The sequence below is a fragment of the Engraulis encrasicolus genome, chromosome 8, assembly GCF_034702125.1.
Source record: "Engraulis encrasicolus isolate BLACKSEA-1 chromosome 8, IST_EnEncr_1.0, whole genome shotgun sequence".
Taxonomy (NCBI): Eukaryota; Metazoa; Chordata; class Actinopteri; order Clupeiformes; family Engraulidae; genus Engraulis; species Engraulis encrasicolus.
The window spans coordinates 8,481,424-8,508,937 of record NC_085864.1 but is presented as its reverse complement, the minus strand read 5'-3'; the positions used below and the strand labels follow the sequence as shown (position 1 = coordinate 8,508,937).

The 27,514-nt window shown below is 44.5% G+C and overlaps 1 protein-coding gene across 3 annotated transcripts in view; it reads right to left on the bottom strand.

Annotated features, from left to right (window-relative positions):
- prx (periaxin) overlaps nucleotides 1-11,031 on the bottom strand; it is a 32,866-nt gene extending 21,835 nt beyond the window's left edge. For 2 of the 3 annotated variants that reach the window (XM_063204919.1, XM_063204920.1), the window contains exon 1: nucleotides 10,564-11,026. In XM_063204919.1, the coding sequence (XP_063060989.1) occupies nucleotides 10,564-10,576 (13 nt within the window). In that variant the 5' untranslated portion in view covers nucleotides 10,577-11,026. Of the gene's footprint in view, nucleotides 1-10,563 lie in introns of all 3 variants that reach the window. The other variant, XM_063204923.1, reaches the window with a different exon arrangement.
- Nucleotides 11,032-27,514: the final 16,483 nt, after the last annotated feature.

Genomic DNA, 27,514 nt, shown 5'->3' with positions numbered 1-27,514 from the left:
GATTTATTACCAATTTAACCTTAGTAAGGACCTAGTAGGCCTTAGCGTTTGCTTCGTACATGCCTTACAAGTTACTTATACGGGCATTAACATCATATGTATTAGTGCTAATAGATGTATCCCAAACAAACAAAGTGTTACCATACAGTATAAACTATAATAACTATATTTGTTGGTGAGGTTGCACTTTAACATTGCTTATCAAAAGATGGGTTTGCTTTATGTAGGTTCATTGATAATCACATATTTTTGGAAGCATATTAGTCCTTGAAATCTCCTCAGGTATTTGTAGATATGCCAGGTCATGTAGATATTAATCCTGTCAAGAGGGGAAAATAAAAAAAATACACTGTTCTGTTTGTTTGATTAACCTTTATCAAATTGGTGGCAACACAGTGCACATTAGTTTCCGTTTACTTTGGATCAATATGGCCTTGGGCCCTGGTTTGCAATTGTCTGTCCACCGTCTTATCTATGATTATACATGCCATGCTACTAGGATTTACTTTAAAGCCAGCTGAGCTCTGTGTAGACCAATCTAACGCCATGGCCGTGTCATTCCAGTGCTTTGTAGTTCACAGCTCACATTGTATAAGCTACTACCAACAGCAAAACAACAGCTCACAGTCACAGACTACCACAAACACTAGTGTCCACACTGATTTGCACGGTCATCACAACACGGGCCAGGAGCAAAACCGCATACCCGCCACTGATCCATTATACATCCGCGGCCATGGATCCATTATACGCTGGGCATTTTTGTCTCGCATAGTTGCACAGAACACAAACGTTGACTCCTGCACTCTCTTGTTTGTCAGGCATTCAGAGTAGAGAATGACAGTCACTGCAGTAGCTCAAAACAGAAGGGTTAGGGGTGTGTGTGTGTGTGTGTGTGTGGGGGGGGGGGTTGTGCTCACAGAGAAAATATGGTGGTGGTGGGCGGGGGTAGCAGAAGCAAAGCAGTAGGTGTAGCTGCACAATTCTTCAAAATGCATAGAAAAACGTGATTTTGGCCATGACGATTAAAAAATGATTTGTGATTGCACAGGGGTAAATATGGTGACCTGCCTTCAGGCATCCTTGAAGCCAGATCATGACAGGCCAAAATCTGAAGGTCCACCTAAGCTTCATGCTACTGCCTTTTACATAATTATTACCAGGGCTCTAAAGTAACACCAGCCAAATGGCCAAATGCTGGTGAAATTCAGTTTGGCTGTTAGAAAAGAAAAATTACTTGCCACTTTGAAACATTATTGAGAGTGTTTGGCTAGTAAGATTAACATACTAGCCATTTTGGCTAGTGATGAATAAAAGTTAATTTAGAGCCCTGATTATTGCAATTTAGATTCATTTTGTTTATCCCTTATGTAATACATCCTTGGTTTTCATTTCGTAATTTTAAATAACATTCTCAAAATTCAGTTGTTTATTACTGTTGAATAATCGTGATTAATGACTGTGATTTTGATCCAAATAATCATGATGCGGTGTCGGTGCGGTGGTACAGCTCAAAACAGTGTGGTGGACGGGAAAGGGGAAAGGGAAGGGAGGGGTAGTGAAGAGCGTATGGTTGAAGGGTATCTGAGAGCAGAGGGATGAGGTGGGGTGGGGTGGGGTGGTGACCAAAGAGAGGGGCTGGGGTCTTGGATAGGCCAGAGCCTGCGTTCGTGTCAGAGTGACGGGGACAGCTGGTCTGTTTCAGGGCGTTGGGATGCTCTTCCCAGAGCAGCAAGGGCGGGTGGGTGCCTGGGGTGGAGTGAAACGGTGCATTGGTATTGGGGCGAGTGGCTGGGGTGGAGGGAATGTGGTGCATGGGTATTGGGGTGGGTTGTTTTTTGTTCACATAGTTGCACAGAACACAGACGTTGGCTCTCTTGATGGTCAAGCATTCAGAGTAGAGAGTAGAAAGTGACAGTCCCTGCAGTAGCTCAAAACAGAAGTGCAAAACAGAACAGTAAGCACATGTGCAGAAGAAAAGGGGTATGTTGGGTATGTTAGGTCGGTTAGGGTGGATGGGTGGCATGCTGAGTGTTGCTAGGTGGCATGCTCCTCATAGCTGAACCTGTGGGTTTTTATATAGCCCTCCTCCCTGACCCACAACTGCAAGCACATACGACTGAAAGGGCCGCTGGCCGTGCTCTCTGTCTCGCTTGAGACAACATTCAGGATATTTTTTCCAGCCTTAAAACAATGGATGTTACCAATAGTCATCTCCAAGGTTGTTTGTTGGTTCATTGATTCGCAGGGGCGTCAGTTGACCCAATGCTATACAGGGGCACAGTAGGGCACCGAGAGATATTTATTTTAAAAAGCTTGTAAATTAATTATATTATTGCAAATAGTGCATGGACACTATTTTGGGCACATTCTGTAGATTACTCCGTATGCTAAACTTGAGCTAAATTCCAAGGTAGTAAGGTTGTTGTTTTTTTGTGAAACTCATACCGGGGCACAACATATCAATACCCAGGCGTGTGCCCCTGTAAAATAGGTTTAGCGACGCTTCTGTTGAATCTGTGAAAAGGCCCATCTGAATGGGCTTTGCTGCTCTCCACTAGGTGTAACTGCACTGAGCACTATTGGAGGAGCAGGTGGCTGTGGGAATGAGAGACAAATTCCACTACTGGTATGTAGTGTAAAAAAATAGTGTTGCTTTAAACCTTCCAGTGCAAAAGCATGGATTTGAGAACAACCCAGTGGCTACATATAGTATGACCCAGCATATCTCCAGTTTGGGTTCCCTGCTTGGGATTTAGAAAGTATAATTATCTATCTACAGCAGGGGTGGGGAACCTATGTCTCGAAGGCCGTTTGCGGCCCTTGAGGCTGTTTCATCACCCCCCCCCCGATCTACAGTATATCAGAACAAGCTCACCTCAAGTACACAAGTACAAACTCAAACACAAGTACACCTCAAACTGGCATGTGAATAGGTATAGTTCAAATGTGGATCATTTACCAGCTATGTATTGAGGCTACACTGCTTCTGTCTTAAGACTTTCATCCGGTAAATTGTTCTAAGTTCTCCGACCAAAACACAGTGGGCTAACTATATAAGTACGGCAGTTGGATTTTCTTGCTATCTTTATCAGTCACTTCGCTACCATGCGCCATCATTAGTTATCATGTTAGTTGACTGAGAAACTCGATCCAGTCTTCATCTGGTGAAAAGCTTAATGAAGTCAGATGAAAGCCTTTTGGCAGTCATTCAATACCAGAGTGTATTTTGGCAGGGACCATGTAGTGCTGTGTAATTAATGAACTTGAGATAAACAAAAAAAGTGCTGAAATTAGAAATGCTTTTGGCAATCATTTGTTAGTTTTAATCAGCAGTCGTGCCAGTTTGGTCTTAAAAGGCATGAATATGTATGTACGTACTCGGAGTCAAGTATCTACCTGGAGCACCCTTTTAGCAGATAGCTGTTACCTCATCCAGCACAGGTATAATTATTAAAATAGGTGTCCCAGGTTGTTAGTTACATAAAGGAGTTTAGGTGTATCAATCCGACCAAAGGGAAATATATACTGGGGTGCTGCAATAAATCAATGAATAAAAAACATAAATGAAAAATTTCAACAAACTGGCACAGGCCGTTTGCAAAATCCTGTTATTGTTGTGCATGTAAATTACATTCCCTTGAAAGATAAACAGTCATCTGAACTTTTACCTGTTTATTCATTTATTCACTTATTTTTTATTTATTTCTATTTTTCCTATGTCCAGTAGAACAAATGCCCCCTTAACCTCATCATAAGCCTTCCAACACCCCCTTGACCTCATTATAACCCTGCCAACGCCTCCCTTAAAAAATAAAATGGACTAATGCCCCCCCCAATTGCAAGAGAGCAACACCCTCTCAACTGAATCCCTCTGAACGCCTTCTGGGGGCTGTAGACCCCCTCATTGAGAAACACAAGGATACATAGAGTATGCAGCACACAAACACCTAGTTTCAGGTCTGCAAGAGCCTGAACTGCTGAACTGCTACACCAAATACCCTCTTTTATCAGAGATCTTTAACACAGATCAATACTTGTGCACCCAGGAATCCCTTATTGCCAAACCTTATCTGAAATGGAGTAAATCTGATGCCAATAAACAAGTGTAAGGTGGAGGTTTTTTAAAATATGGATCAATCAGCTTGATTGTCTATTAGCTCTATTTTTCTACATTTGGTCTTTGATTTTAACATTTCTTTGTGAAGCACATTGTGCTGTCTGCACTATAAAATGTGCTATACAAATGAATCATTGTTGCCTTGCCTGGTCCAGGATACAGATATGTTGCACACTAATCTCCAGTATCAGATCTGTAGGAGCCTGAACTGGTTCACCCATATACACTACACCCTATATTACAGGTACCTTCTTTTATCAGTAAACCAACCAGCACAGATCAAATACTTTCACACCCAGGAATCCCTTATTGCCAAACCTTATCTGAATCTGAAATGGAGTAAATTTGACGCCAATAAACAAGTGTAAGGCGACGCCGCTCCTAAAGTGCTCCTGTGGCATGTGAAAGTGCGGTATTACGCAATGCCAGTAATGCCAATGTAATACAAGCCGGCAGATTCCAGCACAAAGATAGCTAGGCCTGCCGCTGCCGCTAGCTAGCGGCTGCTGCTACTGCTGCAGAGGCTTTGTGCTCCACTGGCATGCAGGGCCATACGCACAGGTTACAGGCTGACCTCTGACCTACACAGCAACCCTATGGGGAGCACAGTAATTAAGCCACAGCACTCAGCACCCCCAGCCTCGCCGTGTGGAAAAGAACCAGAGAGGCATGGGAGTGCGTTTATGCATTTATCTGTCTTTGTGTATTTATCTGTCTTTTATTTATTTATTTGTTTATTGATCTGTTTTGAATTGTAGTCTACCTTGTCGTAGCCCCTTTGTGTAGATGGGGTCAACGGCAGCTGGCCCATTCATTATTTGCTGAAAATTCTCAACTACATTATAACAACATTGCTATGACATTACCGAGAGCCTTAACAGATCAAGACATGGCCATTACAATTTTGGTGACAGGTTATAAACATAGGCTCTGCTCAAAGGGGTTAAGTCTTGGTCGCACCTTGACCAATTGAATTTGCCTTCTCGGATAATAAAATTCACTTTGACTTTGCCTTTGACTTTGACCCACCTGTCCTGTCCAATGTAGAAATTGGATTGCAAAATGCGTGTGACGATTCTCATTCATTCATTCAGCTCATGTTGTTGCACGAGTCAAATGAAGACATTTTGTCTCTCAACTGAGTGACACACAGTAACCATGTGGGGAACACTCTTAAGCGGTAGCACTCTTCTATAGAAATTGTATTAAAAAAGATTGAAGATGAAGAACATTCATCCAGATCATGTTAGTCTATCGATGTTGTAAACAAGTGCTTTGCTGTGTTGGAGCTCGAAGGCATATTCTCTTGTCAACTGAGTGACTAGAAGTCAAGCATAATCTACATCAGTGGTCCTCAACTGTAGAGAGCCCCCACCGAGAAATACTAATCTAGAATAGAGGATACAGTCATGGGTAGCAGGCAGTCATGGGTAAGGGCGTCAGACTTGTATCCCAAGGTTGCCGGTTCAACTCCCAACCCGCCAGTGCTCTTCCCCATCCTCCTAGATGATTCTGGTACCCTGAGCATGGTACCCGCCGCATTGCTCCCTTGGGCCACCATTGGAGGCTGCCCCCTTGCACGGGTGAGGCATAAATGCAATTCCATTGTGTGCTTGTGGAGTGCTGTGTCACATTCACAATGGGAGTTGGAGTTTCCCAGGTGGACGTTCGTTTTCGCCCTGTTCTACACAGTAACCCTACGGGGAACACCTTAATTAGTATTTAGTAATTAGCAGTCAGTTGTCCTGTCCTACATAGAAATTGTATTGCAAAATGTCTGTGTAGACACTCATTCATTCACTCATTCACTCATTCAGGTCATGTTAGCTGAACGTTTCGACATTTTTTTCTCTCCACTCAGTGAGTGACTGCTGGTCTGTTCTGAGGTCAGACACCAATTCTATTTTCCAAAGTCACTGTACATCTCCATAGCCAGGCAAGCCAGACTAGAACATGAAAAGCAGTGATTCTCTTGCTGGGGGTCGAGAAGGTATTCCAAGTGGGCCTTAAAAAATACAGTGTAATAATAGTTTTTTTTAGCCTTTATTCAGATAGGACAGCTGAAGAGATGACAGGAAGTTAGTGGGAGAGAGAGAGACGGGGTAGGGTTAGGACATGACCCAGGCCCGACTCAAACCCGGGTCGCCCGCATATGATAAGGTGTGTTAACTAGACGCTGCGCCACAGCACCCCCTACAATAGTTTTCTAAAAAAAAAATCTAAATTATATATGCGTGTGTGTGTACGTGTGCATGTTTGAGTGTGTGCGTGCGTGTGTGTGTGTGTGTGTGTGTGTGTGTGTGTGTGTGTGTGTGTGTGTGTGTGTGTGTGTGTGTGTGTGTGTGTGTGTGTGTGTGTGTGTGTGTGTGTGTGTGTAAAAGGGGGCAGTGTCACCTCTAGTCTAATGTCCTACCACTGCTTGCAATGACCAGTGCAGTGTCATTCTGCGTGTCTCAAACTAACCCTCCCCAACTCCCAATCAATTTGAGAAAAAGCTTCTTTAATAGTGTTGTGAAGTGAAAGTGAAAGCCCAACTGGGAAACTCCAACTCACATTGCACACTGCACAGTGCACACAACGAAATTTCATTTATGCCTCACCCATGCAAGGGGGAAGCCCCCAACGGCGCCTGAAAGGAAGCAGTGCGGCGGAATGGTACCATGCTCAGGGTACCTCGGTCACGAAGAAGGATGGGGGAGAGCACTGGTTAATTAGGCCTACTCCCCCCACCAACCTGGCGGGTCAGGAGTCGAAACTGCAAACTTTGGGCTACAAGTCTGACGCCCTCACCGCTTACCCATGACTGCCATTGACTATTGTGATTGAAGGACGGGTTTTGTGTCCTTTTGGAGTATCTCCAATAGTGCTAGACCAACTTGCCATGCAAAAAAATATTTTCTGCCGCTAGGCGGATTTGTTTACTTGGCTAATGGTGGTGGACTGAAGTGTTGTGTGGACCTCGCTGTTACACGAGACTGTTTCACGAGACTGTTTCATTGCTGGGATGTGTCACAGATGAGGTCATTTGTATTACGAAGTCCAGATATCGCTATAATGTTGTCCCTTTGCCAGAATTACATTTTTTACTGAATGAGATTAGATAACTGAAGCAAAACAACACATGTGCAGACAAATAGAAATTAAAGAGAGAGTAAGAGACAGAGAGAGATACGCACACACACATACTCTACTCTCTAGTGTGTGAGTGAGTTTGTGCTTGCACGTCTGCATGTCTAGTGTGTGTGTGTGTGTGTATGTTTATGTGCATGTATGAATATGTGTGCATGTCTATACTATGCGTATGTGTGTTTATGCGGATATGTGTGTGCGTGTGTGTGTGTTTGTGTGTGTACACAGCTCCAACGCATGCTGTGTAATTTCTCTGGGGAGCCCTATCTGGCCTAAGTCCTATGGAGGAATGCGTGGCTCAAGTCTTGGCTATTTTTGGCCCGTGGCTTTTCTCCAGGCAGGCCCTCGCTAAGGACCATTAGCCTCTTGACAAAACACTGAAACCGACCCCATTTCATTCATGCATGCACGTAGGAACAGAAAATATTTTGATGTTATAGAATCACTGATTTTGCCTCGTCCTGCTCTTTCCTGAGAGCTCTTGTATTGAGTCTTTTGAATTCTTTTGTACCTACACATAATGCACACCTTATTGCCAGTGGGGCACTGCAATATATGTTGAAAAGACTTTGCTACCTTAGTACAACATTGGTATTATGACATTACTCAGTGCCTTTTGTAATGTGTTATGACTGGTCATCGCCATTCTGGTGACAGCACATTTAGGAGCCATGTCTAAACGGAATTAACATCAGCCCCTGAACACACCTCTTGTTTTCGCATACACCCATAAATGTTTTTGGCAGTTATTCACTAGAAAAAAAACTGCTTTGTTGATGACATACAGACGAAGTCTTCCTTTTCTCTTACAGCCCGGAGTACTATAATATAACACGTACAGTAGTAGAAATCATGTTTGCAACATTCAAATGAGCTCAAAAACCGCAAATAGCGAAACAATAGTGATGTGCTGTAAAAACAAGGCTGTACAACCACATCTTCCACTGTCGTTGTCTAACGACACTGTTCAGCAGGGAGTTTGTGTGATGACTACTACTACTACTACTGCTGCTGCTGTCGCTAGTGTGAGTGGCAGGATAGTCTTATGAGACACACACAGGGAGTAAATTGGCCCAGCACAGTACAAGACCCCAGAGAGCGAGAAAACAGCCCGTGCACGCTGTAATGTTATTGTTGCTGATTCAATAAAGTCACAAGATCACACCTTAGGGGAAGTGGCAGCCCACTAACTGTGGCAGACAAAGCTCCGAGCTGTTCTCCTGTCAGGTTTTGACAAGGTGAGATAGACAGAGAGGGTGTGTGTGTGTGTGTGTGTGTGTGTGTGTGTGTGTGTGTGTGTGTGTGTGTGTGTGTGTGTGTGTGTGTGTGTGTGTGTGTGTGTGTGTGTGTGTGTGTGTGTGTGTGTGTGTGTGTGTGTGTGTGTGAGAGAGAGAGAGTGTGTGCACGCGTGTGGTGGAGGGCTACGGTATCCACAATGCACAGCAACAAGCACATGCTTCCTGTTAATCTGTGCACTCTTGAAAGAGCGATATTAAGAGACCTATTAGATGCTTTAAAATTTCCTTATGGTTCCATGGAGGGGAAAATGCCATGAATATAAAGGAAGTTGTTCATACAGAACTGTGTTATATCGTTTGTAATCATTGCAGTAACGTTAAACCAATGTAGACAAATCAGACATGTTGATGTTGATAAAAACAATGATGGGCCTATTCAGCAGTAATGGTTGCTGTTTGCAATCTCCAAAACATTTATGATTATAGTCTCTGACATCAGTAAATGCCTCTGTAATGAAAAACATACCCAGCAGATGTTATGAGTCTGCCTATTTGTTAAATTGTCTTTGCTTATGTAGCACATACATGTGAATGGACATTTTTGTGTACTCCAGCTCCCGACGTTCTCCCACATTCAATTAGATGAAGATGATTGTTTCCTGCCAGTTGGCTGATGCACTGTTTTAAAAATAATTTCTATGACATTGCAGAGACTCTTAGTAACAAATTAAGACTTGGTCATTACCATTTCACAAACCTATTATACAGGCTCTGTCCTCAGGGGGTTTAAAAACGTATAATACATTTTATCACTGTGTCTGTGGAATGTTTTGAGGAGCCCTAGATATTATAGGCATATTATATAAACTAGAAGATGTGCTCATTCAATAGCCACGCAACTAAATCAGTCATGGGTAAGCGGTTAGAGTGTCTGACTTGTGGCCCAAAGGTTGCCGGTTCGACTCCCAACCCCGCCAGTTTGTTGGGTGGAGTAATTATCCAGTGCTCTCCCCCATCCTCCTCCATGACTGAGGTACCCTGAGCATGGTAAACGTCCCGCTGCACTGCTCCCTTGGGACGCCATTGGGGGCCGCCCCCTTGTATGGGTGAGGCATAAATGCGACTTTGTTGTGTACAGTGTGCTGTGGAGTGCAATGTCACAATAACAATGGGGGTGGGAGTTTCCCAGGTGGGCTTTCTTTTGTTCGGAAAATGGGGTCACAGAGAATATGTCATATCTCTGATCTCAGCGGATAATAATGAGCCTCTAAATGAAGATTAGCTACTTAGTTAAGACAACCGTGTTAGAGGGAAAATGTGGCATCACTTTTTACTTTCTGAATCCAGGATTGACATCTGGCAGGATTGGCATTCCTGGCATAGAGTATAGAAAATGGCTGACGATTAATTCTTGATAAGGACAAACTCCACCATGTTGCTTTTTTCATATGCCCTCAGAACAAATCAAAACAATTCCACAACATAGCCATGCTGCCTCACGCAAACTTCCTTGCACAGACTCAGAAGAGGTCCTTAAACCTCCAGAGTGCCTTACGTTTCCATGTCCCAGTTCAAAACTCCCCAACAACAACTCCTTTGTCTTTTTAAAAAAGCTGCTTGTCAATTCTCCGTTTATTTGCACACAATGGGGGGAAAGATGGCCTCAGAATAGCTGGCATTCCCCAGGAGAAGGGACTTGGATGGGACCTCACATCATCCATAAGCTGACTGGCCTTCACAAGTCACCAGTGTTAGCCTATAGCACGTGCCCCATGCGTGGATGGCACACTGCATGGAGGCATGACAATCATTAAAGAATAGGCTACACTACTCTCTCTACAACAAAAGAGTACATTCGATGTCTGTACAGATTCAGCCATGTACAAGAATGGCATGTCAGACACATCACAATAACATCTAAGAATAAAATAACATTTTTGAGAAACAAAAAATGAAAAAAATGTATAGCCTCCCAATCATCAAGTCTAACATCATCATACCATTAAGAGGCACAGCAGATATGAAGGAAGGACATAAGAGAAATATAGAATTATAATAATACATACATCACTTTACCAGGATTGTTCATTTTGAACCCAGAACAAGCAGGAGGTGCGGTACTTCGTTGTGCGTCGCGTCACGTTTCGTTCTAGTCCTAGTCCATTCTATTGATGCATGGAAGTAAATCCTGGTGAGGTCTGCCTGGAGTGAGGATAGTAAAGACTCGACTGGGGTCAAGTGGTCTCCGCATGGTAGAGGTTACGGTGTAGACACCGCAGGACGCTCAGAGCAGCACTCCCCATAGCCCTCCATAGAGAGGAGCCTACAGTGGACTGATACCATGTGGACTGCCAGATGCCTGAGAATGCAGCCGCATGGGTGTCCTACTACTTCCCCTGTCTCACTACCTGCAGGGCCGGTTATACACTAGAGGCAAAGGCGGGCAACTGCTATGGGCCCCTCCAATTTCCCCAAATTGCTCTCTCTCTCTCTCTCTCTCTCTCTCTCTCTCTCTCTCTCTCTCTCTCTCTCTCTCTCTCTCTCTCTCTCTCTCTCTCTCTCTCTCTCTCTCTCTCTCTCTCTCCTACTCTGTCATTTGCTCTCTTATTCCCTCTGTTGTACAGTCTTGATCTTTGTCTCTGTCTCTCCTTTCTCTCTCCCCCTCTCTCCATCTTTCTCGCCATCTCTCTCTCTCTCTCTCTCTCTCTCTCTCTCTCTCTCTCTCTCTCTCTCTCTCTCTCTCTCTCTCGCTCTCCCTCCTACAACAAGTACACTTTGGAAGACTCCTGCCCCTCCCATGGGTGTCGACAGTCCATCAGGAAATGTCTTTAAGATAAACAGGAAATGGATATTTTCCCATCCAAATAAATATCTGCTATGGCAACAACAACGCACAACCATTATCGACTCCCTGTGCACGTGCCTTTGAATACGTGCACTGTGAGTCCTTAAACAAAATGAATTGTTGAAAAAGTTGAAAGGTGACATGCTTTTACTCGTTGCCCAGCATGGGAGAGAGAGAGCTGATGTATCATGCGCCACTCAAAAGTCACTGTTTCTTGAAAGTTTGGCAAAAACATGTCCCAGAAATAAACAACCTAATTCTGTTGAAAATCAACTACATTTTCATGAACAAAATGAATCCAGGTAATGCCAAATGATATCACATGTAATCGTGAACACCATGTGCCTTTGTGCAAGACCTACTGCCGTAGTAACTATTCTGTTGTGTTGACATCGAACTGAAATCCAAGTACGAGCATATGGCACTAAGAGGCAGAGCTATTTGGGCACTGAGGGAGTGAGGAGCAGGCGGGACCGGATTGGGGTGTGGGTTGGGTTAGGTGGCGAGGGGTCCACTAGGAGGCATTCTTCAATGGCATCACTGGCTATGTATAGTGCACCGACAGGACAGGGGCTGCTGCTGGCCCGTTCTCAAGCTTCAGGACACCCTGACTGCCTGCCACCTCCTCCCCGCCCACTCCACTCTAATCGCGTACCCGTACCATACCCATTCTCCTTCCTCTACTTCTGTTCCCGCTTAGACGCACTCACACTCATGCTCATCACCACTGCCCTTCCCTTCCCTTCCCGCTCCGCTCACGGTGACAGTCCCCAACATTCGCCACTGTGACACCTTGTGACACTATGACACTGTCCGTCCTCATCCCCATTCCCTGACATTAGTCCCTTTAGGTTTCGCCTTATCCCCTAAAAGTCTTCTCACTCCTCTTGTTCATTCTGAGACACTCCCAGTCTCCACGTTCCTCACCAGCACCGCTAACCCTCCACCTCCCCCATACCATACCCACTCCTCAGTCCTTACCAGCGGTGTGTAAAGTAAAACTAAATTCATGATCTAAGTACAACACTAGTACATAATATTACATAGTTATTAAATTTGTTATTCCACTGAACCCCCTCCACTCTCCAACATGCTACTACCACCGCCAGATGTCTCTTAGCTCCTGCTCCTCCATCCTCCACTACTCCACTCCTCTGACTTGGGCTCAAGGTTTCCCCACTCACTACTACCACCCCCATCCCCATCCCCACCCCCCTAAAGGTCTCCCTTCTCCTAGCACCCTCCCACTCCGTGCTCGCAGTCACTCCTGCCCTGGAGTTATGGTATCCCGTTAACGTTAACGTGTCTGATGACTAAGACTCAGGAGGAATGGGGGCACGGGGATCACACACACACACACACACAGGCACGCAAGGACGCATATGCAAGCACGCATGCACACACACCACCACACACACACACACACACACACACACACACACACACGCACGCACGCACGCACGCACGCACGCACGCACGCACGCACGCACGCACACACACACACACACACACACACACACACACACACACACACACACACACACACACACACACACACACACACACACACACACACAGAAGCAGAAATAATCAAGCATGGGGACACAAGCAAAAATACCCCCTACACACACACCCACACAAAGTTATGTGATACATAGTTATATGACTGGAATTAAACGGGAACAAAGCCACATCTCTTGCTAAACAGATAACTGCACGCCTAGACTCATCCAGGACATCTGATAGGTCACAAGCATTGAATGTTATACACGCTGTACTACATCAGGACGTCCGGCAATATAAAAAGTTGAGGAGCATCATGGACAACATGTGATTTTGTATGAGGTTGAGGAAATCCCAAGCCAAAACCCCAATAAAACAAAAATAAACACATAAAGTGTCAGAGGAAATGTGCCGCAGACTTGGTATCCTTTTTTGATGCATTAAAATGACCAAAAACAAGGTGTACCATGGTGTACGTGAATACCACCAGTGTTTATGTCTACTATTTGTGTTCTGTTTACCCCTGCTCTCCAACAAGCTAAGACTGTAAGTGCAAAATTGCAAGCCATACTGTAATTCTAAATCCTGCTGGTAACCTCTAAAAAAGATTCACATCCAAAAGCAAAAACTTCAACTTCAATTCAGTTTCGAAATTCTGCCCAGGTGTTTTTTTGTGTGCAAATGAACTTCTAGCTTCACCCCTACACGAACAGTGATGTCATTTGTCATAAATGCAACAAACATCTGGTCTCTCTATCCCATCAGCTGTCCCACACGAGTCATTTAGGATGCATTACTGGTAGAGCTAATGTGTGAGGGTGTGATCACCGACCATAAACCATTCGTGCTCTAGCCCAGGGGTTCCCTAACTTAACCATGACAAGGCTCCCCATATACCGGTAGATTCCAGCCAAGGGTCCCCTTACATGGGTCGTGCCACACTGTTTTTTTCTGTGTACCCCCTTTCACAAGCTTAGTGTACTGGGGCCTGTGAGGCAGTGTCCCACTAGGATATAAAATAATATCAATAGGAATAGGAATACTATTTAGTTTGTTTTTGTTTTATTTTGTTTTACATTATTCAGCTGATTTTTTTTTTAGCTGCACTATACTTTTTCTGCCATCCCCCACCCCCACCTAGCACCTCCTGGAGGCCAAAGGGGTCCCCGGCCCCCAGTTTGAAAACTCTGCTCTAGCCATGGCCCACTCTACACATTTTAAAGATTCTGTACATGCCACTCTAAATGCGGCCTCAGCACCAACAAACATCTGAACTTTCCAGTAGCCTAGTTTTTTTTATTTTTTATTTTTTTTTAATTGCAATTAATTCTCATTACATTACAATTCTCAATTCTCTCTACATTACAAGTATGGGTATCATTGTAGAAAGAGAAACATAAAACAATGAACAAACAAAAACAAACAAAACAAAAAACAAAAAAAAGACACATCTACCACAGAGATTTAAAGACTAGGACAGTAGTTTCATTTCTACATATATGTAAGGTCTGTTATATTAAATTGTATATAATATTTTTAAGGGCAACAGCTTTCTTGCTTTTCATTTTATTAAAATTCCATTCCAGTAGCCTAGTGTGTACCGACATCCAGCTAATGCTCTTAGCCAGTTGCCCTGCAGTGGCAGGCATATGGCAGACAGGGTATATACTGTGGAAAGGTGGACTCACATCAGTGCAGAGTCAGACATAACAACTGGTCAATATCTGTACTATACTCTTTACACATACAGTATATTTGTAGACACTTGAACTTTCCAGTAAGTATGTATGCACCAACATGCAGCTACCAGGACAGCAGACATATGAAGGGTAAGGTATGGTGGACTGTATCAGTAAGTGATCTTTGAAGAGGTTGACACGCACACGCGTTCGCACACACGCACAGACACACACACACACACACACACACACACACACACACACACACACACACACACACACACACACACACACACACACACACACACACACACACACACACACACACAGACACAGACACAGACACAGACACAGACACGCACACGCACACACACAGAGAGACACACACAGAGAGACACACACACACACACACACACACACACACACACACACACACACACACACACACACACACACACACACAGTGAATTGACTTCATCTTATATATGGCCACAGCCTCTTATACATACGTATACTGTATTGCCTATTGCCATAGTCATCTGTGCAAAGTGGCTAAAACGTACCCTTTATTCAGTCTTATTGGCTCACTTAGTTATACACAACACAATTCCCTCTCTCTCTCTCTCTCTCTCTCTCTCTCTCTCTCTCTCTCTCTCTCTCTCTCTCTCTCTGTTCATTTCTGCTCTTTGGTGCACTACAGCCTACAAACGTGGGCTGAGGTATGGAGGTATGAAGCTGTGGAGTTCGCTCTGCACTGCACAGCATTAGGTAGCCAGATCCCATGACCCATAGCCAACAGCTGTTGTGTAAAATAAATGCTGGGTGTTGGAAATAAACACATGCGTGTGTATGTGCGTGCACAAGTACACACACACACACACTTACACAGGCATACACACACACACTCTCACACAAGCGTGAGCATGCACGCACACACACACACACACACACACACACACACACACACACACACACACACACACACACACACACACACACACACACACACACACACACACACACACACACACACACACACACACCGGCGTGCACGCACACCCTACACACCCCTCTCCTCTCTGGTTTCCCATCGGGGAGCCTGCCCTCATGTACGAGTATGTATGTATTTATCTATGTATGTACTGTATGACCGCTTCAGTATGCATGGGGATCTTTCTCTCTCTCTCTCTCTCAAAACACAGAGCCACATTTTGACATATGACCTCATGCGAGGCACTAACAGGGCTTTCCTGTGTTATTTGTTTTCGTTTTCTATTCTCGTACAAGTGCCTGCTCAAACACCCTCGGACAATCCTGCCCGGAGGATTGATAAAAGTGTTCTGAACCATGATGACTGAATTGCGAAAGTACCAACACATTAGAGTCTGTTGTGAGCACTCCTTCGAAAAACCTGGCAAGAGATCTTAGCACGCCTAAACGGATTACTTGATGCAGTTAGCAAAGGTGATGGGATTGAATTTCACAAGGTGAGAAATGACCGCCAGCCAGAAAAGTATGAAAGCGAACATCCTACTTTCTTGAGAAGCAATAGCAAGTATCGGGTAAAAGTCTCGGGTAGCGATCGAACTCGAGGCGTGTGTAACTTGATCTGTTTGTTTGTTTCAGAATGCTACATGTGTTAACGATATCAATCACGCATAATGCTGTTCCGGCCTTTTCAGGAGTACCATCACAAATATGTGATTAGAATTTTGCCAACATGTTGAGTTCTCATTATGATGTCACAAGGACTTTGCGGGATTTTTAACACAGAGTTCTCTGAGAGCTGTAGAGTGTTCCAGTAAAGTTCTAGAAGAACTTAGAAAAAATCCATAACTTGGAAAAATAAGTTCACAAGTCCATAACTCGGAAAAAAAATCAGTGCCCTGACAGTCTGCAAAGCAACACGCACATTAAACAGCCTCAGTTCACATTAACAGGTGGGTGCTCCTGAGGGTGCCCACTGTGCCTGTGTCTACTATCACCCCTGTTGGTCCTGTCCATGTAATGCCACTCCACTCTACAATCAACAAGCGCGCACGCACACACACACGCATGCGCACACGCGCACACACACACACACACACACACACACACACACACACGCACACACACACACACACACGCGCACACACACACACACACTCACGCACACACACACACACACACACAGCACTCACCTGTCTTAGGCTCAGTTCCTCCTCACAGATCTCCTCTCTCTGTCTTCTCTTCTCTTCTCTTTCCTCTTTTTTATTAGTCTGTGATAAGGAGTCTCCTCTGGTTCAGCAACCCCCTGTCTTGTAGGCTATGCTCGCTTTGCCCCGCGTGCGTTACTCCTCTCTCCCCCCCAGTGCAACAGTCAGTGCGGACGGACAGACTAACCAACCTCCAGACTGGGTAGACCTAGTGGGGCGGGACACCTAAACAAGGCCCATGACCACCCATCTGTCCTCAAGGGGGCGGCGGTCAGGCCGACGATTGGTGGAGCTGTGAGGGGATGCCCCATGTATGGAGAGTGGAGGGGAGGGGCTACAGTGGAGGAGTAAAGGAGGTGGGGTGGGTGCTTTGGGTAAAAGCCAAGGGAGGGAGTGGTGGGTGAGGGTGAGGGGGGTAGTGATGAAGTGGGATGGGTGGGCTTTGACTGGATGTGTGCTGCTCATGGGTCTTCTGACTTCATGTGTGAGGGTTTTAGAGAGAGGGAGGACATGACACATACAGACAAACATACAGACAGACAGACAGACGCACGCACGCACGCACACACGCACACACGCACACACGCACACACGCACACACGCACACACACACGCATCCATGCACTCACTCACTCATACACACATAAACACACATACATACACTTTCCCTCTCCTTCACTCTCACACATGCTCTAACAAACCAAAACAAAAACAATGCTGTAAGTGTCCAAGGTGTGGCCCTGCTCTGCATCACCAAGATGTGACCCTGCACTGTAGTATCCTTCCACTGTTCAGTGCTCTCATGTCTCACTCTTTGGGAGGGAGACTCACTCATTTTGGCCGTTCACACTCTCTCACTACACTTTGCAATTCTCACTCTGATCAATTTTAGAGTGAGCAGTCCGCACACTTTAAATCTTTTTTTTCTTTTCTTTTTTTTAAAATTCCATTTCAGGATAAGATAATGTTTTGACTGTTGTTTTCATGAGATTCTTTTGATTGAGAATGTGATGACAACTGTCAAAACATCATCCTATCCTGCCATGGAACAGAAAATCAAAGAAAAAAGGATTTTAAGTGTGCCGACTCCTCACTCTAAAACTACAGTCAGCTTTTGTCCTGCACCTTTCCCTGGGATGTGCACAATCTTCAACATTCACTCTGAGAAGTTGTCATGACAAAGCCCACTTTGTGCTTTTTCTTTCATTATTTTCATCCATGAGGAGAATGTTCCAAATCAACAAGAGAAATATTGCACAGGCCTAATAGCCTAATTGGATCTCCAAAAAATAATGTCTGCTTTTGTGTTGCGATATTTCTACGCCGTCCATTACACTAACACACACACAGAGACACAGACACAGACACAGACACACACACACACAGACACACACACAGACACACACACACACACACACACACACACACACACACACACACACACACACACACACACACACACACACACACACACACACACACACGATGCCCTTTACTAGACATACAAAGTAATTGGAATTACGTTAAAGAAGACAGGACAGGATCAAACAATGTGCACAAATAACTTGCACATAGTGCACATAGACACAACAAATGATAATCCTATAATATCCTAACCTTTCCCAGGGTAATAGCGCAGTGGCACCCAGATGCTAACAAGAAATGACAAAATGTACAACACTGAAACGCCTACGCCTATCAGCTTCTCTCACCCACTCACCCACTCTCCCACACATGCATGCGCGCACGCTCCCACACACACACACACACACACACACGCGCACAAACACACACACACACACACACACACACACACACACACACACACACACACACACACACACACACACACACACACACACACACACACACACACACACACACACACACACACACACACACACACACACACGCTCTGCACACTGGACAGATGCCTCACTCGCTGTCTATTTATAGCTCAAAGAGGCCAAAAATTACAAATAGCTGCATAGCGCTGTGCAGCGTTATTTTTGGAGGGAAAAAAATCATGAGACACTCCTGGCAACACCAGCAGCTGTTGTTTTGAGCTTCACACGTGTGTGTGTGTGTATGTGTGTGTGTGTTTGTGTGTGTGTGCGTGCGTGTGTGTGTGTGTGTGTGTGTGTGTATGTGTGTGTGTGTGTGTGTGTGTGTGCGTGCGTGTGTTAACCTCTGTCATCTTCATTCCTGTACAATCAGAGTCTGATCACATTGCCTCATACACAGGATCCAGTAGCACGTGTTCTTGTGTGTGTGTGTGTGTGTGTGTGTGTGTGTGTCGTGTGTGTGTGTGTGTGTGTGTGTGTGTGTGTGTGTGTGTGTGTGTGTGCGTGCCGTGTGTGCGTAAGTACACAATGTGTATAAGCACATACTGTATATGTATATAATGTGTCTGAGGTTGGTGACTGTACGTATGCCTCAATGTGTTTTTAAGTGAATATGTTTTTGTGTGTGTGCATGAAAGTGTGCAAGAATGTGACTCAATGTGTGTGTGTATTTGTGAGTGAGAATGTGAGAGAGAGAGAGAGAGACAGAGAGAGAGAGAGAGAGAGAGAGAGAGAGAGAGAGAGAGAGAGAGTTCAAATGAAACTGGAAACCTGAAGCTGTCGGGGTGAGGGCCAACGTGCCGGTTGTCTGTCTCCCCCTGGCCGCAGAGGACAGCTTGTGTGTGTGTGTGTGTGTGTGTGTGCGTGGGTGCGTGCATGCTTGTGTCCATCAGTCTCCTGCACCATTGTCAGTGCCAGTGTGTGTGTTTGTTTGGGTGTGTGCGTGTGTGTGATTGAGTGCATGCAAAAAAGATCTTTCATTTCCAACTCAGGTGCTAGTGCTATGTTCCTACTATGTCTGTGTGTGTTCCTATGTCTGTGTTTGTGTGTGTGTGCGTGCGCGCATCTGAGTGTGTGTACGTGTGCATCAGGTGGTAGTGAGGCTGTCCCAGTGCCAACTCTCTCCGATGCCCGACGATAGTCGCCGCCGCCACCGACGCCACCACAGTGCTGTGCTCGAAATGGAATGCCTGATCTGTCCCAGCCAGGCTGGCATGTCCGCCCGTCCGCCCACCACACTGCGAACGCCAGGTGTTTGCATAGTTGCTTATGGCAGCGTTGCATAGTTGCCCATCTGCACAAAACAGTGGTGGGGATTTAGCTGGGAAAGGGGTAGAAAGTCGGCTTGGAAGCCGTCCTAGAAAGTCAGCGATCTATCCAGAGGTGGGCTGGGGTGGGGCAGGTTTGCTTGTGCCCAGGACCGGGTGAGGTTACATTGGGTTAGGGCTGTGGTGTGGTGTGGTGATGCAGGTGGGGGGGGTTGAGGGGTGGGAGGAGGGTGGTGTTGTTGGCAGGGACGCTGACAGCTTTGGCTGGGCCCGGGCAAGAGTCATCTGAAACCAGTTCTGAACCCAGTTTTGAGGCCCCTTTCTCCATGGGCCCAGGACAACTGACTCATTTGTCCCCTCTGCTGTCAGCTTCCCTGGTTGTTGGGGCCGTGCATACCGTATGGGGTGGCATTGCTGGATGGCTTGTCCAACAGTGTGGTGGGGCGATTTTGGCGAGAGGGGCGAGGTTACATTGGGATACAGCGTTGGGCTGGGGTGGGTGTTATTGAGGGTGTGTGTGTGCGTGCAGAGAATGAGGCGTCAGGTATGGGGCGTTATTGCTGGTTGACTTGGCAAACGTTTGGGTCTCCCGACAGCAAGAACCAGCCTCTCATCATTACCCGGCCCCCTAACTCCAAACCCCCACCGACCCCACCCACCTCCTCAGCAGATAAAGAGGCCAGGAAACTGAACCGGAGCTGGGCAGACCAGGTCAGGGAAGGGCAGAGCATGAATGCTGGTTTTGGGTTGGGCTCCTTAGATGTAGAGATGTGACAGTGTGCAGCATGTGAGAGCAAGGGAGGGGTTTGTTTGTGCCTTGAGACACCTTTGACCTTTGCTACTGTTTTCGCAAATAGCCCGGATTTTATCTCATGTCGGCTGAAAATCATTCTACTTCTTACTGTTCTTTCCTCCATCCTCTGACCACATGCCCCTCCTTTATGGAGAAATCAACAATGTTTCCCTGCTGTCAAGCAGCTCAGGGCATTTTTCCCTCCATGAAACATCCTGATTGCAGAATGATTTCTCAAAATTATTCTTTTGCAATAGCTGATTATGTCAAGTCATGAAATCCGCAGGACAGAGGCTGGAGGAAAGGATGGAAGCAACTAGAATGATTTGCAGCCTTGGCAACGCGTCTGTTATCAATACTGCAGTGAGGTGACTAGGGCTGTAATGCCATTGTATCAAATGGAGAAATCACGATACACAGAGTTGTGATACTGTATCATGCAAGAAGGCAGTATCGTGAACAGCCCTTTCAAAGTTCAGAGTCATATCGAACCATACATCAACAATCATGATACGAACCCCGTCATGAGTTGAATGTCTTGTTACAGCCCTAAACGTGTTCTTTTCACTCTGTTACATCAGTTTCATATAGTAAACCCAAACATTGTGGTAACAGATCACTGGCGATACCAGCATTACAAATACTATTGAAATCCAACAGCCATTTTGAGAGTGATCAACGGTCACCAATTGAAGAGTTCAGATGCAAAACCCTCTAACTCCATTTCTGAAGACCTGCACTTCTATATTTTTAGAGAACCCGGTTGTTGGAATGGTTTACATTCATGTACTTGATAATACATATAAATAGTTATATTACATAAATAAAATGTAAAAATATGCAATTTTGATAGCTTTGTATTAAATAAAAATGAATTAAGATTAATTTCTGAAAAGGCACTTAGGGGGTTTTGCGTCTGAACTCTTCAATTGCTCCTCCATACAAGGCCTCATACACACCAATGTCTGTGCATGTACGGTACAGTGCATCTACATCAAACTGCTCCATTTCTCTCAGCTTGTAACGCAAGTTAACAAATTAGATCGTTCAGATGACATACATGCTATGTTTTATCCATACTCCCTACAATACACAAAGAAAATAGAAATCAAGCAAGACATATCAACTAAGGCATAATAGACCAGTCAACCCTTTCATACAGAGCCTCTGTTAAGCTTGTTGTTAGTAAAATGGTTATGTCCAATACTTAATCTTTTTTCGTAACACTTTATGGATAGGTCATGGTAATGCTGTTATCATGTAGTTGAGCTTTTTCAGCTAAACAGTGAGTCAGATTGCCAGCGAACCCAACTGCATGAAAAGGCTATATAGACAATGGAAGTAGGCCTACTCCAGAAAAACCATGCACAGTTAAAGATAGATGTTTTTCTTCCTCTTCCGTAGCCTCTTACTGCACATGGGCTCGTCGACGGGCCTATTCACTCATCTCTTTGCCGAAAAAACTCAACCACATCATAACAACTATGACCATGTAAGAGAGTCTCAAGTAACCGATTAAGACTTGATAATCATTACCACCATTTTGGTGACAATAAGGTTATACCAGAGGCTCTAAGGGGCGATAAGGGGTTAATAGAGCAGGTAGAGTGAGGAAGCTGGGTGTCCCATTCCCCCCACAGATGTGCCCCTCCCCAGTCATTGAACTTAGCACTCTGGGAAGGAAAAGGACAAGATAAACTAAAGTGCAGCCAGCAGATAACACCACCACCACCAGCATCCATATTATCGAAGAGAGAGAGCAATACATCCACACTGTCAACTCACACAATGCCACCGGCCCAGCCCAGCCCAGCCTACCTCCCATCCACTTCCCTCCTCCCTCCCTCCCTCCCTCCCTCCTTTCCTCCCTCTCTGCCCAGTGTGTGTATTTATAGCCAAAAACAGCAGACAGGACAGGCCAAGACACACTAAGAAGAGAGTGAGCGAAAAAGGAGAGAGGAAAGAGGTGAGAGATAAAAGAAGCAAAGACTTGGAGGAATTTGGCAAAAAAAAAAACAATGGATGTAATGTGACACATTGAAATAAATGTGAAGAGAGAAAAAGATTGGTGAGAGAGAGAGAGAGAGAGAGAGAGAGAGAGAGAGAGAGAGAGAGAGAGAGAGAGAGAGAGAGAGAGAGAGCACCTCCCATCCCATTGCTCTCTCTCTCTCTCTCTCTCTCATCCACCCGTACAGGGGTTTGAGGAAAGATTCATCGCAGGGGTGGGATGTGACGGAGGAGGCTATGCAGGGTGGGGCTATGGAGCGAGGAAACCGCTAAGAGGTGTCAAGTACTCACAGGACCATCACACACCCCCTAACACAACATGATGTCACTGTACATACACTACATACAGTATACTGCAATAGTGGATGTCAAAAGCAAGAATAACATCGGCAGAGATTAGACATGTAGACAGACAGACAGACAGACAGACAGATGGACAGACAGACACACGCATGCACGTGTGCGCGCGCGCACACACACACACACACACACACACACACACACACACACACACACACACACACACACACACACACACACACACACACACACACACACACACACACACACACACACACACACACACACACACACAGCTCTAGTTAGATATAATTGTCAGGCCTCACATCTGTCAACAAGTTACAGATTGACTATGTTCAGTTCTATTCCAAAAATAAACCCTGAAAGGGTTTTCGACACATACTTTGTAGTTTCTTTATCCAAAAGTCATGGGAAAGGGATTGCTTTGTTTTGATATAGGAGTACATTTGTTTTTAAAGGTACACTGTGCAGGAAATGGTCAAAAAAGGTACTGCAACTATGCTGCTCATTGAAACTGGATTGCCTATTGCCAAATTTGATCTTTTTATAAAAGTTTACTGAGTAATAAACTAATACATGTTCTAGTATGGCCCAAGTACAGTCATTTTTGCAAAATGGTGGACTGTGGAGAAGATCCCCCTTTTTATGTATGAAAAGTGCATTTATTTCAGTCATAATGAATACTTTGAATTTGATGGTGGTTGTAAGTATTCATGAAAAAGGTAACATTAGTGAAAGGGTAGCATGGATTCTGGAAATAAACAACTAAAAATCCTGCACAGTGTCCCTTTAAATAACTGAAAGCAGTAATGATTTATACAGACATTATACAGATGATACAGGTGAAAAGCCTCCACTCAACAACACATTTCTTTACACGGCAGCTAATGGTTTAAGACTTTTACACGCTGATTTGTAAGTCTCTGAGTAAAAGTAAAGGAACAGAAAAAGAAAACGTAGCACAATGTACTAAAAAGAAAAAATAAAGCACAATATAATGTCCTATAGTCAGGGCTAATGACAGCTTTGGCTCAGGGGGTCAAGGACAAAGCCATCAGAAAGGGACCCCCAAAATAATACGTGCAATGTAATAACAACCCAATTCTGCCCCCACCCCCATCCCTCTCCATTGCTGGGCCAGGAAGGACTGACCCTTTTGTCTACCCCACCCCCCACCCCCGCCCACTTGCCCGTTCTGACTGTAGTGTCATATTCATATTTTACCAAAACAACCCACTTGTACTGTATGTCTGTGCACACTTCACATTCTCCACCAACCTGCACAGGACGACGGACTCCAGGTGACCCGGAAGATCCCACGTAGGCACTCGCACATCGTCTTGCGTGGACTCGTTGGGGGCATACAACACAACAACACACTCAAAACACAGCACAGGCCAGCTCCGCTCAGGGCAGGGTGACAACCACGTCAATAACAACAGCAGCAGCAGCAGAAACAGCTGGCGGACGACAGCAGAACTTCAGACCACGTGTGGAAGAGGCGCAAGGTGGAGACGTCCAAACAGGTGCCCACAAAAAAATGAATAAATACTGAAATAAATTAAAATAAATAAATAAATAAATAGATGATTGACAGGCTCTGGGAGAGGCAGCCTCCTCTGGGAAAGGAGAGGTCGAGGTAGAGCGGACCAGCTACCATTTAGCAGGTGGGCAGACACAGAGTGACTCGGGTGTAGGGCCCCGGCAGATGGAGAGAGAGAGAGAGGGAGGGAGAGAGAGAGGGCTGGTGGGGTGGAGGTGTTGTTGTTGGTGGGGGTGCTGATAGGGACAGGGATGGATGAAGAGAAACAGACTCATTGATAGAGAGAGAGGGAGAGAGAGCATAGATAGAGAGACTCAGAGAGAGAGAAAAAGAGAGAGAGAAAGAAAAAGAGAGAGAGAGAAAGAGAGAGAGGGCCAGGCACAGAATACTGCATTAGCTCAACGTGCGCGTCAGCAGTTTGGGGCCCCCAGTCTAAAGCCCCGCTCCTTTGTCTCCGGCCACGGCAGCATTAACAGCCCGGCACGCAGGCCTTGTTATAGGGGCTTAGCACACACCACTAGCACAGACCAGCCCACACCACACCAGCCACAGACTCACACTGCGTACACACAGTCGCATCACACACACACACATGCACATACAAACATGCTCGCATCACACACACACACACACACACACACACACACACACACACACACACACACACACACACACACACACACACACACACACACACACACACACACACACACATATACACAAGCGCTCGCATCAAAGGGCAAAAAACACATTTGCTCACGTCGCCCTGCCACCTCTCCATCATAAACAAGTGGTCCGGCTGGGAAACAGGAATGGTGGCAACAGGGCTTCAAAGCTGAAGCAAAACATGGTGGTGATGGAGAGCTCACAGCCTCTCTCATTCTGTACGGTTACTATTATCAGAGACTTTTGAAAGGGATAGAACATAGAAAATCTTTGGTAGCCTATAACCTGTAATGTATTGATTCTTCATATCAATATACTGACTTGAGATCAGTCAAAAGTTCATAAACCTAAGATATTTGACATGAACACAGACATGAACACAGACGTTTGGTAAACAGTGAATAAAATCAAAATGCTATCATTTTCAAAACATTCAATCTATTCATTAGATGGAGAATAGTGAAAAGACAACATATTAAGTGTTAAAACTGAGAAAAAATATTGTTTTGGGGGACATATGTACTCATTTCTAATTTGATAAATCCAACACGTCTCAAAAGAGTTGGGACGGGGATCCGTGAAATTTAGTAAACATCCAAATAAGATAAAACAACAAAGAAGAACATTTCAAAATGAATTGTACTGACGGACAATATAGGTGTCCAGGTATAAGATCATCACAGAGAGGCTGAGTCACTCAGAATTAAAGATGCAAAGGGAATAATTACCATAGTTATTACATACATTTTTGAATTCCCTTTGATTTACCACGATTGAGTGTATATAAGACATATTTTTGTTAATAAAATCATTGTATAGGTTCATGACATCATGAAATATATATTGGCTGTAGTCTCACTCTAGCACTCCAGGAATTAGAGCTATTGAAAATTGACCATATTAAGAATGCTTAATGCATGAAAATGATACAGGGGTGTAACATTCTCCTAAGCACCTGAGCTCACTTGAAATAGACCCAGAAGACATGGGAAACTGTCCTTTGCTTACAGAAGTCAGCAGAAGTTGTAGAAGTCCATTCTTTTTGACAATAATAGAGCATTGCATATCCTGTGCTACAGTAAAAATGGACCATCCAACTTGTGTTAGTGCTAGCTTCAAAGTCAGCCTCCATGATGGCATGCGGGTGCAGTAGTGCATTGGTTAAGATGTTCTCACTCATATGTAGAGTTAAATACAGTGCTGAATGGTATAAATGGGTTTTAAACAGCATGAAAAGCCACTCATGCATTATATTTTGAAGGGAGATCTTCGGTTACTGCCACATAGTAAGGTCAAATTGCATTCTCTACTATGTTTTAACAGTTTGGCTCCATCATAAGGACCAGCAGGTGATAAAATGGTGGGTTTTTAGTCAAGACCTGTCACACTGTAAGCACTACAGAAAGGAAAACATTGCAAAACATGACAAGGAATACACCCACCATTTAAACTGGTGAAATCATGCCCAAGATAGGAATTAACACTGTTTTTTATATAAAATCATCTCATCGGTTAATGTATTTAACTGTTAAGTGTTGTCTTTTGTTTTGTTTTTAGTCTTCCTCAACATTTGCTGCCATTTATTGTCCCCGTCCCAACTCTTTTGAGACGTGTTGGATTTATCAAATTAGAAATGAGTACATATGTCCCCCAAAACAATATTTTTTCTCAGTTTTAACACTTAATATGTTGTCTTTTCACTATTCTCCATCTAATGAATAGATTGAATGTTTTGAAAATGATAGCATTTTGATTTTATTCACTGTTTACCAAACGTCCCAACTTCATCGGAGTTGGGGTTTGTACAAATCAACGACCATCATGTGTAAAGTATAAATGATTTGACAATGACAACTTCAATCTCTATGACATCTAATTTTTAATTTCAGATATTTGTTTGTGTGTTTTGTATGTTAAATAAATCCAAGTCAGCTCTTTCACCTATTATTACTTGATACAATGAGCCCAAATCTAATACCAATGGGTTATTTCAAGCACCCTAACTAACTGAACATATCCAACACAAACAGCATTAGCTGTTGCTTGGACACCATGAGACTGTTTTCAACCAGTCGGAGTCAAAGTAGGCTACTCCACCGAATTTACAGACTAACAGGATTACACTCAGCAATGTTAGGGAAAACCATGTAATTGAATGTGAAAGCCTGCCTCAACATTGAGCACAACACGAAAGAAACAGGCCCTTGTGAATTTTGAAATCACCAGCAGTTATAAACCAGGAAAAGATGCATTATGGTAAGCCAAGAATACATGCACTTTTGTACTTGGGTGATGTCACATCATTTGACTGAATCCCAAGCAATTTCACTTGTGTTTTGTAACGCCACTCAGTTCTTGTTCAT